At 38.5% G+C, this 20,966-nt stretch overlaps 1 protein-coding gene across 4 annotated transcripts in view; it reads right to left on the bottom strand.

The window, feature by feature from the left end:
• Window positions 1-5,282: 5,282 nt before the first annotated feature.
• The window catches only part of SMARCAD1 (SNF2 related chromatin remodeling ATPase with DExD box 1), a 42,365-nt gene continuing 26,681 nt past the window's right edge, over window positions 5,283-20,966 (bottom strand). For all 4 annotated transcript variants that reach the window (XM_081960467.1, XM_081960465.1, XM_081960466.1 and 1 more), the window contains 14 exons: window positions 20,490-20,580; window positions 19,388-19,487; window positions 18,052-18,111; window positions 17,806-17,881; window positions 16,068-16,203; window positions 14,713-14,850; window positions 14,198-14,293; window positions 13,945-14,062; window positions 13,666-13,787; window positions 11,508-11,696; window positions 8,559-8,677; window positions 7,763-7,945; window positions 6,913-7,022; window positions 5,283-5,844 (listed from right to left, as the gene is read on the bottom strand). In XM_081960467.1, coding sequence (XP_081816593.1) covers window positions 5,783-5,844; window positions 6,913-7,022; window positions 7,763-7,945; window positions 8,559-8,677; window positions 11,508-11,696; window positions 13,666-13,787; window positions 13,945-14,062; window positions 14,198-14,293; window positions 14,713-14,850; window positions 16,068-16,203; window positions 17,806-17,881; window positions 18,052-18,111; window positions 19,388-19,487; window positions 20,490-20,580 — 1,600 coding nt within the window. In that variant the 3' untranslated portion in view covers window positions 5,283-5,782. The remainder of the gene's footprint in view (window positions 5,845-6,912; window positions 7,023-7,762; window positions 7,946-8,558; window positions 8,678-11,507; window positions 11,697-13,665; window positions 13,788-13,944; window positions 14,063-14,197; window positions 14,294-14,712; window positions 14,851-16,067; window positions 16,204-17,805; window positions 17,882-18,051; window positions 18,112-19,387; window positions 19,488-20,489; window positions 20,581-20,966) is intronic.

Raw genomic sequence — 20,966 nt, 5'->3', positions numbered from 1 at the left:
AAAATGGTTAGAGCATATTTCTTGGTGAAAGCAATATGGGCCTCTCCTGAGGAAATGAAGGAGACCTGCATCCTCTGAGGTGAATGCTATTTGTAGCTTTTGGTTTATCTGTCAGCAAGGCCATAAGAGAAAATAAGAACCTTCTGGTCAAGCTGATTCCCAATCATTCTATTTTTTTAAAAAATGGATCCAAGGCTTGTTTTGTTGAGACGCTTGGGCTATAAATGCCTATCACAGGGGTCCTCAAACTATGGCCCACGGGCCGGATATGGCCCACCGGAGCCATTGATCCGACCTGCATGGGACAATGAGGCTGCCCTGCCCACATCACCCCACCTATCCGCCCTCTGGAGGCCGAAAATGGGAAGTCTTGGGAGGCCAAAACCTAGCCTGGTTTTGGCCTCTCCGGCCTCCAGATAGGGGGAGGAGGAAGAGAGAGAAAGACACACACACATGGGGAAGTCCCTCACCCACCCACCCCCTCGCAGCAGCCAAATTCCTTCACTAACCTGCTTTCCACCCCCAGGAGCATAACAAATTAAAGTTTAATTTGTGTGTATTGTTTAATGGACTGCTAAATTGACCACGCCCACCCAGTCACATGACCACCTAGCCACTCCCACCCAGCCGGTCTGGCATCCCAACAGTCTGAGGGACTGTGAATTGGCCCCATTTAAAAAATTTGAGGACCCCTGGCTTATTACAGGGCGCTTAGATCTGGCCCGCGGGGCCACCCTGAAAACAGTTAAGGCCCAACCCATGGTGCCTCTGCCAGTGAAAATGGAGCTCGAGTAGCCCCCCCCCAAGCTCCCTTTTTGGCTATGACAGCCTCCTGCAGCCCTCGGCCAGCAAAAACGGGGTTGGGGGAGGTTGGGGCTGAAAACGGAGCTCGTGAGGGCTGCACATGGTCCTCCTGAGCTCATTTTTTGCTGGCTGCAGGAGGCCATCACTGTCGAAAACAGAGCTCGTGGCTCTGTTTTCGCTGGCAGAAGGCTGCAGGAGGCCATCATGGCTGAAAATGGAGCTCGGGAGTCCATTTTTGCTAGCAGAATGATTGGGCCACAGGCACCCTCCCCCCTGATATGAGTGACATCAAGATGGCCATGCCCATGCCCCCTGAGATCAAACAATCCTGATGGGGCCCTCAATGAAATTGAGTTTGACACCCTTGGCTTACAAATATTTTCTGGAAATGCAGACAACCACAGGTGTGCTAGACTGGAAACAAATTGTGGAGAACAAGGGTTTTGCTTGATTATTTTTCACATTTACAAAAAAAGGGGTGGGTGGGAAGGAAAGATAAATAAGGATAGCATCGTTTCTTGAATTCTTTCTAAGCACCATAATAACTCTGCTATGGTTTGCATGACCAGGAGAGGAGAAGCTTACAGCAGAGGGACCCCTAACATTTTGAGTCAAATATTTACTGCCTCTCCTATAGGCATTATTAGACCTACTTGCCCACGACTTAAAACAAATGAAATTGGGACTGTCCCTGTTTCTGTTGCAGAAAATAGATGGCCCATTTTTCATTTATGCAATATGAAATATTATGACCATCTGAAGAAAATGTAGCAGAACCCAGAGATCAATAATTTAATATGGCTCTCCACGGGCTATTTATTCCCCTTGTTATGTTCTCAAAGCAACCTCTCAACCACTACAAAACTTCTACCACAATGGCCTACTTTATGGTATACATCAGGGGTGTCCAAACTTGGGAACTTTAAGACTTGTGGACTTCAACTTCCAGAATTCCCCAGCCAGCTCTGCTGGCTGGGGAATTCTGGGAGTTGAAGTCCACAAGTCTTAAAGTTCTCAAGTTTGGACACCCCTGATGTATACATTGAAGACAGGCATGGAATTGGTTGAAAAAACAGTGGCTTGGCGACAACACATCCTGAGCACGCAAAAGATACCAGATTCAGTCTGTGGCATCAGGAAAAAGGGATGAAAAAGAGCTATTGCTAATCAATGAAGATAATATTGTGATCTGCATGGCTTGATTCAGCATAAGTCTACTTCCTTTGATGCACAACAAAAGGAACCATTGATTGATTACGTTTAGGAGTAAGTTTTTTCTAAAGGGCTAAATGTTGTATCATCTCCCTCTTTTTTGAGGCAGGGAGGGGGAAGAGAATATGCATTTCTTTTGTGTACAAATGGCCAACCAGAAGAGAGAGCATAAGGAAGCCAAAACCTGTATCTAGACTCATCTTCGATACTTGATATCTCAAGATCAGATTGAAGATTGTAGAAAATGCTTCTGCTTAAAACTCTAGAATTGTTTCCCCAATAATGCATTAAAGCAACTGTCCCCAACCTTTGGGGTACCAGTAACCACTTCAATGGAAAAAGGTGTTCCTTAAAAAGCAAGAAGCAAAATCTTGGTCCTGGCAAAACCCCTTTTATTTACATGACTGTGAATTCCTTTCCTTCAAAATCAGCAAGGTTTAGCAAACAGCCTTTCAAAGGAATGTTTTTCAACACGAACCTTATCTCGTTTGGAGAGCTGCCAAATAATTAGTTTCCAAACTCAGGGCAAGGCAAAACTTGGCAGAGTCTCTTACAGTCACAAACAGAACTTTCCGCTCTTGAAACAACCAAATGAACAAATTGTTTCCTGCAAAAGCCCACTCCCCATTCATTCCTCTTTTGTTTCCTATGGGAGGGGCCAATCATCTCAAAGGTGTGGCTTTACTCCTAAGTCTACCCTGCTTTCTTAGTTGCTCTGTGCCCGAGCATTGGGAACAGGCTCCAGCTGTTCCTCTGCCTCACTGCTGTCTAACTCCCTCTCTGCCTCTGACGCAGAGCCCTCGTCTGAGCTTTCCTCAGCCCCCAGGACTGGCCCATGTTCCTCCCCAACCTCTTCCCTGTCTGACTCTGCTGCCAGCTTTGCAACAACAAAAGATTTTCCATCCCAAATGGGATGTGGATGGAGCTTTGCTTGTGTGCATGGACTGGTTGCTGGTATGCTGGTATCCGGTCCACGGATCGGGGGTTGGGGACCCCTGCATTAGAGGGATGTAAACAGTGCATTCTCCTTAAATGTAACAAAACTTACTTAAGAGCTTTGTAGAAATCCTGATTATAAAGGGTTACAATATTAGATATACATACAGGTTGTTTCTATTTATGGTAATGTCTTCTACTGAACACACGGCATCAAACAAACTAAAATTGGTACTCCTCGGTGACCTTTTAGCACACGTACACAGGGGGAGGGGGATAATTGTTTAGAAACACCGTTTCTTTCCCGGGTTTTGGTCTGGTGGGATTGCAACATTGGTGACTAAGGGTCTGAGAGCTCAGCTGAGTGCTTTGACACTGGCGTGACCTTAGCTTCCTTATCTAGTTTAACTTCCACTTTCACGGTGGAGCAACTTTAACATGGATGTGACAAGCACAGCCATTCGTGTCAGGAAGAAGGCAAGTTAGAATTATTCACTGAGATACCAAGGGTTCCCATAGAATAGAATGGAACGGAACAGTGATGGAGAACCTTTTCGGCACCAAGTGCCCAAACCAAAACATGTGTGCATCTTCATGCGCCAGAGCACTGGAAAACCAAAGACCAACTGGCTGGCGCATGCATGCCTATTTTTGGGGCATTATGGGGGCTGTTTTGAGGCCGTTTTCTGGCACTCCGGTGCCCGTGAAGACCAGTTGGCCGTGCCGGAAACCAGAAGAGCAGCTGGCGACGGCCCGTGTGCCCACAGAGAGGGCTCTGTGTGGAACTTCGGGCACGCGTGCCACCGGTTCGCCATCGTGGTAATAGAATAACAGAGTTGGAAGGGACCTTGGAGGTCTTCTAGTCCAAACCCCTGCTTAGGCAGGAAACCCTATAGCATTTCAGACAAATAGTTATCCAAGCTCCATCCTTTATACAATCTGGAAATTAAATTGGACTAAATGAAATTAAGTGGCCCAGGGTAATTCAGCAAACCTTTTATACAGGTAGTCCTTGTTTTGGGCCTACAATTGGTACCTGCAGCTCTGCCATTAAGTGATGCAGTTGTTAAGTGAGAAATCATATGATCAGAACTGCGTTTTCCTTCTCATGGAGAATACACCAAGCTGTTTGTATTGTGTGCTTGGGGCTGCTGATGCATTGCATTTAAAGCTATTCCCCACTGTATGCCTGTTTACTGTCTTGTAATCCCTTCTCTGATCTCTCAGCTCTGCAGGGGGGGGGGGGGTAGGAAATGTAACTCCTTTTATTGCTTTATATCTATTCATAATTGTCAAGATACTTAAGAGGATTAACTCTTTTGTCCAGCCAGCCCAATGTTGTGCTTGACCAAATGCAAAATGCACTGCAGGGCAAACAATACCTTGTCCTCAAAACTAGTCCATCCTTGCTTAATGAAGAACATTCCACATAAATTGTTTTAGCAAAAACACAGAAAGTTAGATCGAAGCATAGTTTTTTAAAAAAATCAAATAACACATCTCCCCAACTTACCTTACTATTTCCTAAGCATCTGAGTTGTGAAGATTTTGTGCTCCTCTATTACACTATTGGATGAAGGCAACACATATCACTCCAGCATCGTGCTAAGATAGATATGAGTGGTGCAGTGGCCTAGAGGAGCTCTCATCTCACAATCTGGAGGCTGTGAGTTCCATCCTAGGTAGAGGTAGATATTTGTATCTCTGGGCATGATGAGAATATATCTGCTGAATATAACTCCGCATTGGTGACAGGGAGGCATCCGGCCAGTAAACACTAAGCTCCATTCAGTTGCCCAGACTCCACCCCGCAAGGGATTATGTGGTCATTAAAAGATAATGATGATCATGATATCACTTTATTAGACTGATAACAGATTGCAATCTGACCAGACACTGCCTATGCCTTGCATGCATTCTGAACAGCATTAGGAATCTTAAGCACTTCACAGTTACCATCCTGTCTATTCCCATAAATTTAAGAGAACTTTTATCCCCAAACACAGAAATATGCCTTAACAGGGATTCATTAAATTAATGAACAATTTAATTAAATAAACATCTTTTAACTAATATGACAAAATGGAATCAAACAAATGCACAATGATATATGATTTAAAAAACAAATAAACCTTAATGGTTTATTTGAGGAGGGGAAAAATAATAAAAGCTTTCTTAAAGGTCAATAAAGTTTGGAGAAAATGTCTAAATCATCACTACCGAGAAGGGCTTAATGTAAAAGCTATCATAGATTTAAAAAAAAAACAAATATGAGGGATTTTAATTTTTCTTTCCTTTTTTACAGTTAAAAGAATCATATAAAAACAGAATTAAGATTAATATTTTTTATTATGTGAACAATCTTGATATAAAACATTACAGTACTTCAAATAAAAACAAACCAAGAGACAAGAGAAATGGGGCATTTCAAATAAGGCACATGTAAAAAAAACCACATATCCAGTGAAATAGACAAGTTGCTATTTATATATTTATATATATATTTATATTCAGAGGTAGAAATAATTACAAAAATATGCAACAACTTTAACCTTTAGCAGTTCTGTTTAAACTAGGGTCCCTATTAAAAACTGCCTTGGTAAGATAGTTACAGGTGGCATTTTATGCACTACATTTTTATGGCATCTGTACATTTTAATTTGAGTACCAGTAGTGGGGAAAATGCTATTCCATGGCCAATACAACAAGATTTCTTTAAAAAGCTATAAATGTTCATACAAATGTATTTAATAACAAAAATTTTTGAAGCACCACATTTTTTCCCCCCACAAATAAAAAAAAATCTACATCTCCTTTTTTAATATTAGCATTAGAGACCTAATGAGGTTTTTAATAGTGTTGCTATATCTGCTGGAATGGCTCCTTCTTCTCCTGTAGAATTAAAAGAAATATGTCAGATTTTCGTGCACAATTTCAAACATTTCATTCGAGTTAACAGTTACGAGTAATGCAACCAAAATATTATTTCTGCAATCTTGCTAACTGAACATGAGAATACTACTGCAATGGAATACTTTTTAAAACAGTGGAATGCCAAATTTGTTTGGATATTTCTTTGCAAATCACTGGTTCAATTTAATCTGTTTTACTCTGGGGTTTTGCATAATAGTTACTATTCTGGTTAATCCTGTTGACATGTCTGAGTTAGCTGCAATCAATATGGTAGCTGGCATAAATTAAATTAAATCTGGAACCCAGGTTCAAATGTTTGAGCAAGCTAATAAGGCCAAAACTACTATTCCAAAAATTATTTTGGGCACATCAAGTGCCTATGTGTAGCCACTGGTAACTTTTACTTTTATATATACTTTTGCATCCTGCTGTACTAATTGCTTTTCAAAGTTTATTAAAGAGTTCTCTAGACAGCATGACAAAGAGATCGCACGTCATCTCGTCGCGACATTGGCTCCTCCTCCCATACTGGAGTACTTTTATCTATCCAATTTAGGACTCTAGATTCTGAATGTATAACACAACATAGATTGGGCTGACCTTAGATCACTTTCACAAGGTTGAACATTTATTCTAAATAATCATATGCTATGTTGTTTGATTCAGAGACATTTCTCAGACTACTTTTTTGAAAAGAACCTACTTAGGAGAAGCATATGGAGATTTCACCAGGTAAAAGACTTTAATAGCTATTATATAGTGATTTGTACTGAAAAATAATTAAGTTTTTCTTGAACACATGAACTTGAACTTATAATTTAATTTTTTTTTACAAAAAGCTACAATAGATTTGATGGCAGGCTTATTATTTCCATATTCCTTTAGTTTTATAAATATTATTTTCTACAAAAGCAGTAGTAGATTTGATGACATGATTATTATTTCTGTATTTCTTTATAAATTTATAAATACTGTTTTTTTTCCTATCTCAAATACTTGTGAGCCCTATCTATTTAGCCTACTAAAAAGTATTCTGCAAGAACTCACCTGTTTCTGTTGCTGTCATATCTTGCTCTAATTTTAACTTCTGCTGACTGATTTTGAGCATGGATTCTTCTATCGTCCCTTTACTTATAAGTCTAATGACCTTCACTTCTCTAAATAAAATAAAACCAAACCACATCAAACATTTATTCATATAATTATGTAAAACAGTATTTAAAGTTTATTACAATTATATTATTTCCCATCTGGCATAATTTTATAGAAAATTAATCTTATTTATTTTTTAGCAATGTATTTGGTGACTAAACATGCAAAGACAAAATATGTAAAATGACAGCAACCCTGGATTAGAACTGTGATTCATACATGTATCGTACATACAGTTATGTCATTGGCATATATCATACATGCACAGTATCAGACAAAAATCGCAAAACAACTTTAACATTGAGAATTCCTATATTCTTATATGAATTACTAAAAATATTTTACCAAAAAAGGAGTTATTTTAAGCAGTGACCTAAAGTCTGTCTTTGTATCTGTTCTCGTTTTGCAACTAATTCCATAATTTCAATGAAGTGAATCTATGGTTTGGTCTCAAACAGTAAAGGAATAGCAACAAAAAACAAGACGGAGAAATATAAAAACAATTTTAGCTTATATAAGGAAGATAAATGTTGCTAGGCAACAGTGTGAAGATGGATATACGGAGAGGTAATTCTTATAACTGTCTGAGACTCTAAACAATCTTATTTAGGCTTAAAAAAAGAACAACAAATGAACCAAAGTTTAAAGTTTTCTCTCCAATCGAGAGAGAACGCCAGCACACCAAATTAATCATAATAAAATCAGCACTTTATAAAATTGGGAAAGTTTTCTTATCAATCCATACCTAGTCTGTCCAACTCTGTGGCATCTGTCTTCAGCCTGTTTGTCGTTGTAAGGATTGCAGTCAATATCATGGAGAATGACCACGTTGGCTGAAGTCAAGTTAATCCCAAGGCCTCCAGCTTTAGTTGAAAGCAAGAAAACAAAGATACCCATGTCTGAATTGAATTCATCTATCAAATGTATCCTATCCAAAAAGAAAGAAAAAGCAAAGAATTCATTAGCACGCCAAGTCTTTTAACAAAATGTCAAACTGGATTTCTTTGTGGGCCGGATCAGCACTGTAGTTCTCCTCCACAGGCCAGTTTGACACCTCTGCCCTATTGGTTGGTCATATTATAAAAACTGGCATATGTTCCTGTTCATTTGTTGAGCATAGTTTCAAAGCATATATATAAAAAAAATCTCATATAGCAGATAGGTTCTTACCAATGGTGGTTTCCGGATCCCATTGCAATCGGGATGGTTGCAACGGGGCCCAGCATCCTCCACATGAATGCGTGCAGCGCGCATATGCGTCTTACCATCCAACGCTGCCTCCGTGAGCCTCCGCGATGCTCTAGCTGTTCGGCAAAGCGTTGTGCAGGTGCTGTACACACCATGCGCAGAAGTGCCAAAAGGTTTAAAGACAGGTAAGGAGTGCAAGCGGGCAGGCCCTCCAGAGCACCATACCGGAACGGTACCCGGTGCTCCAGGCAGGCTCTCCGGAGCACCATACCAGAACAGTACCCGGTGCTCCGGGCAGGCTCTGGTACGCCTGTACCGGGGCGTACCGCCTGCAACCCACCACTGGTTCTTACCTATCGGAGATCTGTGTCTTTCCATCCAGTCTCAGATAGCGGTGTTGCTCATGTTTCAGGAGAACTTCCAAGATGTCCAGCATCATGGTAAATTGGCTAAACAAGACAACCCTGTCACCCTAATGGACAAAGAAATACAATTAATTTAACAAAAAAGCTCCTACTTTCAGCAGGAAGTGAAGCACACAAATATTAAAGCTGCTTTAGGCTACAGAGGCTGAATTTGAAACTAAGCAATGCATTTGAAAGCCAGCATTCAAATATTTAACATACCTATTAGGTTGAGAGCCAAACTAGTCCATTGTTTTCAAGGGATAAAACAGCCAGTGTGATGGCTTCACTTGATCATGAAATGAAGAGTGTTATAGCAATAGCGCTTAGACTTATATACCGCTTCATAGTGCTTTTGCAGTTTACAGAGTCAGCCTATTGCCCCCAACAATCTGGGTCCTCATTTTACCCACCTCAGAAGGATGGAAGGCTGAGTCAACCTTGAGTCAGTGAGATTTGAACTGCCAAACTGCAGCTAGCAGTCAGGTGAAGTAGCCTGCAGTACTGCACTCTAACCACTGTGCCACCTCAGCTCTCTATCTTATCTGTCTTTGTCAGCTGTAATCTATGTAGAAGACATGTCTAATAAGAATTAATTATTAGAGAACTGTAACTTTGGACATAAGCAAAACCATGGGGTGCAACAATAATACAGTGCTAATAAGACACAGGAAGAGTCTAATACTTTATGATCAGATTACTTTATTCTAGTTTAAGTAGCAGAAAAATACGATCTGAACATAAACTTCAGTACTTAGGTATTTTCTAAAGAAGATTTTATGTTTCAATCTCGGATCACTCAGTAGCAAATTACTACAAAAGATATTTCCACTTTTGTCACATATGCAGGCTTATCATTACTTCAAAATAATATATCTACTTTGCCTTTAAAAAGTAGGAGTTTGGGCTAAAAAACCTCCCATCATGTTATCTTGTAAAGAGGTCAGAAAGTTAAAAATACTTCATACTTTCAATAGATTCCCCCCCCCCCCCCCCAGTAAAGTAAGTTCTCAGTAGCATTGAGCCGTGGTGGTTAGAATGCAGTATTGCAGGCTAATTCTACCAGTGACGTGCAATCAGTTGAGGCAGGGGAGGCACAGCCTCACCACTCTCATCATGAAAAGAAAAAAAATGTAAAAGGAAAAAGGCAAGAGCTGAGGTCAGGCTGAGCTAGTTGCTTCCTCACCGTGGATGACTCTGCTTAACTGTTTAAGGCCTCTAAAAAAGCATCCTCTACTATGAGGCAGGGGAACTTCATGCCTCATCTAGTCTGACTTTAGGCATTTTATGATCACTCGAGCAGAGTTAAGCAAGGGTTAAAAGCCTAAAAATCCCTGATGTAGGTGAGGCATGCAGTTCTCCTGCCTCATAGTAGAGGGCGCTCATTTAGGCGGGGCTTCTTCAGAGGACCCGAGGCAAGAGCAGAGTTGAAATCCTGTCTGAAACAGCTGGAAAAGGTATGTGTGCGTCAGAGGGAGGGGGAGGAATTCAAAATTCATCCTCCTGGTGCGGGGCTTTGAGCAAAGGCTGGAGGGAAGGACTCTGGCTCGCTTGTGCTCTTCCTGGAGTGTAGTTTGATTGCAGGCAGAGCCACATTGCGTTTTCAAACCTGTAATCAGTGAAGCTGGGCTGGATCCTTCCGGGGCTGGGGGAAAGTGTGTGTGTGCTCCAGTATGGCTCTTTGACTGGCTTCCTGCCTCCTCCTGTGGTCTCCTCGCTGGTGCTCTTCCCTCCAATCCAACTTTGTGTGTGTGTGTGTGTGTGTGTGTGTTTGTTTGAGAGAGGGAGGAGGGAGAGAGGGAGGGAGGAGGGGAAGGAAGAAGAAAAAGAAAGTAGGAAACTTCTTTCGCAAAGGAGAAAAACAAATGTTGTCGCTTTAAATCGGAACTGAGCATGCATGGCTGTGGAACTCTGGGAGTTGAAGTCCACAAGTCTAAAAATATTTGAAACCCACCACTGTGTCAGTGCCTCACCAGCCATAAACCTCACCGCACGTCACTGAATTCTACCAACTGGCAGAAGTTTGATTCTGACCAGCTCAAGGGTCACTCAGCCTTCCATCCTTCCGAGGTTCAATAAAATGAGGACCAAGATTGTTGGGAGCAGTCTGCTGACTCTGTAAACTTGTAAAGCACTATGAAGCAGTATGTAAGTCTAAGCGCTATTGATATTACTATTTTGTGAAATTACACTGTCTTCATCTCCACTTTTGAAATAGCTTCAAAACAGCTTCAAAAATAATCCAATTGGTTTAAGAGTTATTATCCCACCTCTAACCTCGGCCACTAAAAGCAATATTTATGTATTCTCCAAAAAGGTTCTTAGAAAACTAGATTTCCTAGCTCTGAACCTCACTCTTTTTGGCCATCAGTTCTATAACCAACAATTAGCTGTTACCAAACAATCTCCCTCTCATCTCTCTTGTCTAGTTAAGGTCTATTTTGTTGTATTATAAATTGTATAATAAAACTCATTTAGGTGTTAATTGCATTTACACCATTTCCCCCCCACCTCAATATACTATTTTTCACACAAACATTTGAGGAACCTACCTGACGAAGAGTCCCTATGCACATGTTATACTAGCCATGGGTAAATTGTGAGCAGGCAGGATTTTTAGCCATGGTTAATGACAAACCTAGATAAAGGGTATTGAGAGGGCAGATGAGTTCATAATCCTAGAAGCAACTGCTGACCGTTTAGCCCTGGCTAATGTTGTATCTATTTTGTTTTCAAAGACTCTTCAAAGGTGAGGAATTTGAAGAGAAGAGAGCTGTCCACATTTTAACTAATGCGATTATCATTTTCTAAAATGTGTTCCTGTCTGTTTACAGCTGAAAACAGCTCTTTTATTTGTAAAGGTTAGTATAACAAAAGGGATAGATATGAAGGGTGCACCTTTTCTTTAAAATCCGATAAAATGCGTACAAGTGTGCTAAATTTTCCAGAATCCGTAATTAGATCCATTTCAAGTTTGAAGTCATGAATATTTGCATACTGCTTACAAAGCAAATGCAGTTCATAATCAGTCATCACACACATATCTTCAAAAATAAGATCAGGGTTTGCTTCACAGTGTGTAGGCTCCTAAAACAACAACAAACCTTAAGTTATTTGCAAATGAATAGTATTAACATGCAAAACACACCTACTGTCCTGTAATTTATTTTATCCCATAGTCCTGTTTTTTTAAAGAAGACTCTTTGATACTCTCTGAGCTTCCTTGTTTTCTTGCAGATGTTTCATTACCCAAACTAGGTAATATCATCATTGCTAGTCATGGGGACAAAGTATTTGAGGGATCACCTTCTCCATTAGATTGGACATGCTTTGGTCCCACCTATTACAGATTGGTTTTCCCAGTTGCAATGTATGGCTGTGAACGTTGGACCATAAGAAAGGCTGGGCACCAAATAATTGAGGCCTTTGAACTATGGGGCTGGAGAAGACTCCTGCAAGTCCCTTGGACTGCAAGGCAATCAAACCGGTCAGTCCTGGAGGAGATCAACCCTGACTGCTCTTTAGAAGGCCAGATCCTGAAGATTGAAACTCAAATACTTTGGCCACATAATGAGAAAGAAGGACTCATGGGAGAAGAGCCTAATGCTGGGAATGATTGAGGGCAAAAGAAGAAAGGGATGACAGAGAATGAGGTGGCTGGATAGAGTCACTGAAGCAGTAGTTGTTAGCTTGAATGGACTCCAAAAGATGGTAGAGGACAGGAAGAATTTTGTCCATGGGGTTGCGATGGGTCAGACATGACTTCGCAACTAACAACAACTACAGATTGTCATCTAGTAGGACTCAGGAAACATGCCTTTTCCTTACCCATGCCTATGTTCTAGAAGACTGAGGTTCGGTTGGTTTAACTCTGTTCTCCTTACACCTGACTGATTTCATAAGTATGAAGGCCAGAAGAGCAATTGAGCCAATGCTATTGGTGAATGCTTCATTTGGCTGTCACTTTATTTTAGTCAGGTGGGAGCACTGTTTTCTTTTCTTTTTTAAAAAATAAACTTTGTATTTATATTATAGCTTAATCTGTTACCTCCCAGACTAACATTGAGGAAATTGGTGCCCATATAAAATGAAATAAATAAATAAATGCAGAACCTTCTGAATTTGTCTTGATCGTGCAGGGAGAGGTGCGTTACCTATTACCTACTGCACTAAAGTCAGATCTCAAATTGTGAGAAAACAGGACAAATGTACCTTGTGTGATCATTTTCCCATTTTTTTTAATCCATTCATAACTTTGGGCAGATTAGAAAATTAGAACGCTTTTATTTATTTTGCCATATAAAACCATTTTTCATTCTAGAACCTATTCCCAATCTTTTTCAATTTTTAATGTTTGATTTTCAATTTTTAATGTTAGTTTCTCCCAAAATATAAAATTACTCTTGACAAGACAGTCAGATTGATATAATGGATAATATACCAGGATAGAAACAGGCAGATTGTAAATTTTAGTCCTGCCTGAGGCACAAAGTCAGCTGGGGAATTTTGAGTCAGTCATTCCCTCCACCCTGAAAAAGTAGACAATGGCAACACACTTCCGAAAAACCTTGCCAAGAAAACCTCAAGGAATCATTTACAGGTAGTCCTCCACTTATGACCACAATTGAGCCCAAAATATTTGTTGTTAAATGAGATATTTATTAAGTGAATTTTGCCCCATTTTACCTCAGTTGCCTCAATTGTCGAATGAATCACTGCAGTTGATAAGTTAGCAACCTGGTTGCGAACTGAACCTGAAGGTTGTGAAGTGAAGGTTGCATAAAGTGACCACATGACCTTGGGACACAGCAATGGTCTTAAGTATGAACCAGTTGCCAGCCAAGCATCTGAATTGTGATCACATGGTCATGGGGATGTTGGAAATGTCGTAACTGTGAGAAACGGCCATACGTCACTTTTTTCAGTGCTGTTGTAACTTTGAACTAAGGAAACTGTTGTAAGTTGAGGACTACCTTGTATTTATTTATTTAATATATCACCCAATTTGGGGGGCAAATGTTTTTTATGACAAAACTAAAATGCACCTATTTCTTACCTTGAGCATGAGTTTTGACATGATTCTAAGTTTTTCAGAGGTATAATACTGGCGGTGGAGGAGAGGATGATTAGCCATTTTTCTTAGCTGCATCATGACATTACGCATTTCAGAATTTTTTTCTAGGAACAGAAACGGGCATCAGGAAAATATATCCTTCAAGCTTCAAGCATGTGAATTAAAAATATTTTTTTAATTAAAAAATAAAAACAGTAGAGCTCAGTTTTTTTGCTCCCTCGTGCAAAAGAAAAATGGCTGAGTATTAATATGCATTTATACCTTGACCATCAATAGATTTCTTTAGGCAGCTAAAAAGATCTTGGTATAGTTTTTCCTGTTTCTCGGACATCTCACACCATTCAACAATGTCTTTTTTGGGAGGTAGTTGCTGCAGCACCTGGCAGACCAAGACCGAAATTCTATGTATTAGGACAACAAACTTAGATCCACAGAAAAAGAAATCTGGAAGTTCCACTTATTTATGGTAACCTGATATCAAATAATTATTTATCACAGCAGAATAAAAGCATACCTCTTCTTTTACTCTTCTCAAAATGAATGGTTTTATTATCTGCTTTGCATGTGTAATTCTCTCCTTTTCATAAATGCTATGCTCCTCAGATGCTTTCTAATAAAAATAAAAAATAAAAAAATATTTCACATTGTCAATGAAAGCATGAACAGAAATCACATGTATTTGTCCTTAACATGAACATCTTGATTCTAAATAAAGCTTGGTTCAAATTCCAAGCTAAGCAATAATGTATCCTGTTTTAGTTTAATACAATGTTTGAACCCAATCATTTTTGTTTATTAAACAAACCACTGTTAAATCACAGTATGTCCATGTCCAGGTACATTGTGGTTATGACAATGACTAAAAAGTTTCCCTATTATACAGAATAATATCTACAGTTGCAAATTTGAAGATTGCATTATGATTTTTCTGAACTATGTTTTAAAATGATCTTTAAATTCACAATGCAAAATTAACAATAATCATATAACTTTTATCTCCATTGCAAAAGAATAAAAACACATACTTACTGTTTTAGAAGAAAATATCCTCCGAATTTCACTGGTGCTACTGCTAAACATGTGCGGCATTACAAAATTCAGTAGGGACATAAGTTCTAAAAGATTATTTTGAACAGGAGTTCCAGTTAGCAGCAAACGGTTTTTTGCCTGTTTTGATAAAAATAAATAAGCAGTGATTAGAAGATGAAACATTAAATCACCGACATTTTGCCAAAACATCGTATTATGAGGTTCACCTCATTCTTGAGGTGTAATACTATCATAGCTACATATTTTAAAAATGGCCTATTTAAAATGTTCAGGAACAGTCTTAAATGTCACCAAAGTGAAACAATTGTCAGGGTTCCAAATAACAACCCTAACAAAAGAAGACTCCGAGGCTTGAGTTTTTTCAAAGTTTCATTTTATTAGAGATGTCAATTTGGAACATCTGGGAAAACCCGAATCTGAAAGTTTCCGGGTTTTCCCACCCAGTTGAAAGTGCAAGTGCCTGCCCAGCACCCACAAGTCCATCACATGGTCCAATCAGGCACCATCCAAAACTGGAGATACCTCACAGTCACCTCATCGCAGCTGCAGGGCAAGGTGTCCTTGACTTTCTGAGAAATAAAGTTATTTTGACTATATATCACCCACACTCTGTATAATCCCCCTTCCCATTTTCCCACAGTAGAAAATGTGGCAGGCCTGAAGGCCCAACTGTAAAAGATGGCTTCCAGGTTTCACAACAATAGAGTAAAAATCTCAACCATTTTTGTAGCCTGACAAATAAAAGCTACCACGGTTGGCTACGCTGTTAATCACAACAGTATGCGTGTGTGTTTATTTAAAAAATGAATCAAGCCACCTCACCCATAATTTGTAGCTTTGCAACAAACACAAAAGAGAAAATAGTGCAAAATAAACAAACACCAGGAAAATAAAAAATAATATTCAATACACAACAGCAGCTGGTGCTAAAACATAGACACACATTACTGGAAGTGCTTATTCCAAAGAGGAGGTACAGCAACAGAGAAGACATGCCTCTTAGATGGCATTGTTAGGTGGCATTATTTCAAAAATGGGTTTGTCAGCTCTATGCAACCTTGTGGGACCAGAAGAGATGATAAGAAGAAATGGTTGTGCAAGAGATGTGACACCTATGGCTTTAAATAGCTTCTATATTTAGACCTAAGGCTTATTGTATATTTACAGAATTCAGTTAGATAACTCTTTACAGGACTGCAATTTAATGTTGTAAAATGAGAAACAGATTATGTATTAAAATATTTTATTTATAATGTAACATTTAGTAATCCTTGAACATGTAAATCAAATACTGACAAAAAAACCCATGAGTAAAGAAACAATCAGTGCCTTACATTGATTGTCATTAGATGTTGATAGCGTACAGAACCCATATTCTTTAGCATATGGCCTTCATCAAAAATTGCATAATTAAGTTTCATCTTGCGAAACAGGTTACGATCTTCTGGACTACTAATTGCACAGTTATACCTATCAAAAGAACAAACTATGAGTATATGTTGCTTTGCAAATATGCATACATTTATTGATTACATACACATACATAAATACATACTAATTCTAGCATTCATTTAGTCAGTTCTGATAGTATAATAATGCAAGTTTCTTGTTTAAAATCTTGCATATTTAAATGAAAGACCAATTTAACTCCAGCAAGAGTTTTAAGAACCATTTACCAGAAAAAATATAATTGCTGGGAGTATTTGTACTGTAGCATTATAATATTATATTATATTATAATTGTGCTTCAAGATAAAATATCTTGAATAATTGTGCTTCAAGATAAAATAAAATATATATAATATTATAATATTATATTTGCCTTTGGTTGCATTTTGTATGCAACACTGTGGCACAATAGGCACAACTATTTTCCCATTACAGATACTCCTTGTTTAGCAATTGCTTTGGACAGCAACTATTCTAGTTTCAATGGTTATGAAATGCAACTTTGTGACCAATGCTTACATTTATGACCTTCTCAATGTCTCTTTCAATCATGTAACTTAGCCAGTTAGTATGCATTATCTTGTGTAAAATCATAAGCGCAACCATAGTCATGTGATTTTTCACTTAGTGAACACGTTGCTTAAGGACCGAGTTGCTAGTCCCACTTGGATCATTAAATAAGACTACTTGTAATATATTTAGAGAACAAAATCTCTAAATATAATCTTTTACTGGGAAAGTATAACTAGCAATTCATCTTGGATTATGCCACATGTATTACATTTGGAGTGCTTACAAGAATATTCATTTATATCTCCCTACAATCAACGGGAATAATACAATTTATTGAAAAATATATTTATTCCAATAAAAATGTCCTCTACTGATAATTATTCAGCCCTACAAATAATCAATTGTTATGATTTGTAGTTGACTGAATTATATAGAAGACTTTTTTATTCTACCCAAATCTTTTTCGGGGAGAAGGTTGGGAATAGCAATAGCACTAGCACTTAGACTTATATACTGCTTCATGGTGCTTTTACAGCCACCTTTAAGCGGTTTACAGAGTCAGCCTATTGCCCCCAACAATCTGGCTCCTCATTTTACCCACCTCAGGGAGATGGAAGGCTGAGTCAACCTTGAGCCAGTGAGATTTGAACTGCCGAACTGCAGCTAGCAGTCAACTGAAGTAGCCTGCAGTACTGCACTCTAGCCTCTGCGCCACCTCTAATAATTGTTTGCTCCAAATATGCTGACACACTAGAAGGCCACAAAATTATTGTAATATATTTAGTCACTTCCTGTTACAAAAGCAGTTTCTTTCCACTGTAAATATCGTCCCAAAAGTATTTTCTTTGTGCATATAACGAGTAATAATAGTAATGGGAGAAAAGAAAGAATGGACTCTCTCCTGTCTAACTACTGAGCATTAATATATTTTTATTTGTGCAAATCAACTCTGGATTGTTTGAAATATTACTGTAGGTGAAGTTGTACATCTCTTTTTGAAATTATTAAATAAAATTATTATACTAAATAAAAATGTCACACTCAATTGAAACACTTGAAAAGAAGTACTTTGTTAGATTATAATTACATTTTTAATGGATTTCTACTTACGTTGTCACTATCACATTGAAATCTGTTACTTTATTATGGATATCCATTCTGAGATGCCTCCTGTCTTCTTGAGATCCTAGGCAAAAATGCAAAGGGAGTTAGACTTTTCATTAATTCCAGGTAATGTATTAAATCATTCTTATGAATTTAATTGCAATTCACAAGTTCAGTTTGCTACATTATGGCATAAAAACATAGAATTATATTTTGGTTATAGATATTTTATCTTGAAGCACAATTTCTTACCGTAATAAAATAAAATCTGGAGTTCTGGGCACCACAAGTTAACTTCCCTTATCCAGTTATCTATTGTTAAAAAAAAATGACATTGTTAAAGAAGCATTTTATTAATCTACCCACAGGTGAACATTAGTCCTAACTTGGCTCACAGTGCTTCTCAATTATTTTCTGTCATGCCCCCCCTAGGAAGAAGAAAACATTTCGGGGGGGCCCGCGCGACTGTAAATAGTATCATTTGTCTATAAAATTGTTATAAGTACACCTCTGCATAACACTGTATCCTTATTAACGTATAATAGAATAAAAAAAGAAAGAAATGTGGATCAATTTACAACAAAGAATAGCTTTATTAACTGTAGCAGAAAAGATTTAAAGGAGCACAGGATTTAAAGGAACACAATATTAAAAAAAACTTTAACCTGCAAAACAAAAATATATAAAATAATTTGAGCTGAGCCCCCCTTTACGGAGCCTCGCGCCCCCCCTGGGGGGCCCGCCCCACTATTTGAGAAGCACTGGGTCACACTAACTTACACAACTACAACACAGCTGTGACTGGGATTCTTCTCACTATGAGGACCTCTGGGATCCTTCATCAGGTTTCCTTGGAGCGAATGTATGCAGGATTGAACTATTAGTGGAAAGAGCCCTACGCTCTTTGGAGGAAGGGTTCAACGTATACACAATTTTAAACATAGTGAAACTGGGGTTGAGAGTGGGCAGTTATTTGCACTGCAGTCTTAAAATGTTTTACGTAATCTCTTTTTTTAAATTTTTATTTTATTTTTGGGAGGTCTGCAGAGCATGCATAGCCTTTAGGAGGTTTGTAGAGTGCTCCTGGGAGCTGGGGGATGGGGGCAAAAACGAGCATAGAACAGCCCGTTTTTCACTCATTTTTGCCCTCCCCAGCCCCCAGGAGCACTTAGGGAAGCCCCCTAAAGGCTAGGCATGGCCATTTTTGCAAAGGGGGCGGGGTTTCAGGAGGCAAAAAAATGCTGTATTCAGCGTATAAGACGCACCCAGATTTTCAGCCTTTTTTTTTTTTTTTTGAGGGAAAAAGGTGTGTCTTATACTCTGAAAAATATGGTAGTTTTTATGCATACAATACATGGCATTGGATTCTTAGGCTGGTCTGTTCTATAGGGCTGATAACATTCCTAGATTTAAACACAATTGAAAGCAGATGCTGAATGTTCAATTACCTACTCTGAAATCTGTTGTTGTCTGTGAGGCTTTTTCTTAGCTGTAATAAATCCAATTTTTCAAAATTTGTAAGAAAAAAATTAAATATTTAAATTCCCTTGGTGTTTTTCCCAACACAAGGATCCAAGGTTTTGCCTACCTAATGTTGATGCTGGCACAACGGTCAAATGTGGACCTACATCACCCAGTTCATAAAGATATGCCAGAAAAGCAATTGCTTGAATGGTTTTTCCTAAACCCTAGGTAAAAAGTAATTTAAAATATAATTATTTTTATAGCATGGTGCTATTGTTAAATCTAAAATATAGAAACATATTGAGAAGTAAATGATAAACTTTTTAAAATGTCACAGATAATATTTCCTCCTCCAAATCATTTGTAACGTCTCTAATCTACACAGTATAACCGCTAAACTTTTTCTTCATTCTTCACTAACATAGTATGTCTAGACTTATAAGAAAGAGCCAGGTCTTAGAAGTAGGTCTACTGCTTCTTCCATATATATAAAAACGGATGTGTGTTTGTATGTTCCAGCATAACTCTGGAAGGTCTCAAGCAATTTCAATAAAACTTGGTATACAGATGACTTACTCTCTGGAAACAAATATTGTGGTGGTAAGACACCCTTAAAACCCCTCGGTGTGTGCGCGCGTTCTGTTAAGATAAAGCCTGTTGTGCCATAAAATGGCTTCTACCGTATAGCGCGATAGAGTTGCCCTAGTAATGGCTTCACATGTCCACAAGGGGGCTCCCTCTGGTAAGGGAGAAAATCCAACTTTAGAAATTACATTTGGTCCAGACATTTTCCCCCTATAAATAAATACTGGGCAACGCCAGATTATTGGCTAGTTGTCCATAAAACTCAGACTCAAGGTTTTTTTAGCTTTTGATATTTTGCAGTCTCATAGTTGATTCTATTAGTAGCACCTTTCTGAAGTTGCAAAACAGCCAAATTACTTTTTTCCAAAATTTATCTGGAATGCCGCAGTCAACAAACTCACACTATGATTAGTCCCAGGTCTTTATGTTAACCCATTCAGATGTGACACTTTCTCTCTTGCGTAGAAGCATAAGATTGTATTAGCTAATGTGAGGCAATGGTTAAGGAGTTAGTTTAAGGCTGGAAAAGACCCATGTTTAAGTCCTTTCTCATTCATGGAAATGTATTGGTGACTGTGGGCCAGCTACATGTGTTATAAATAATTTCAGTGCAAATAAAAGCTACAGTGTTTTCAACTTACCATTTCATCAGCTAAAATACCATTCAGTGAGTGCTTATGCAAAAGTGCTAGCCAATTTAAACCAATCGTCTGATATGGCTTAAGTTCCATGCTGACAATAGAAAAAGAAAAGTAGAAGTTACTGTTGTGTGAATTGACATCCCCTGCCCTGTACAATTTTCCAAACATGTAGCATAATAGCTAAAAGACACAAGTTCCTTAATCAAAACTTGCCTTTGTGTTACAATCATGCGACTCTCAACTATCCCACTATTATACGGGAAATAATACTAAATTATATTACAGTTTTGGGATGAATTAGGACATGTAAATATGTTAAATGCTTCAAAGCATTTACAATAATTATAACAAGTCTCAATGTACAAAGCTCACAGCTTGCTCTGTCAACAAATTAGTCCTTTTAATTTTAATGGAAGACATTTATTATCTGTAAACAATCTGTGCAAGTGAGTGAGCGCACAAGCACACAAAGCTCCA

The sequence above is a fragment of the Natrix helvetica genome (genome assembly GCF_964273705.1).
Source record: "Natrix helvetica genome assembly, chromosome: 7".
Taxonomy (NCBI): domain Eukaryota; kingdom Metazoa; phylum Chordata; class Lepidosauria; order Squamata; family Natricidae; genus Natrix; species Natrix helvetica.
This window is presented reverse-complemented; position numbering and strand designations above follow the sequence as displayed.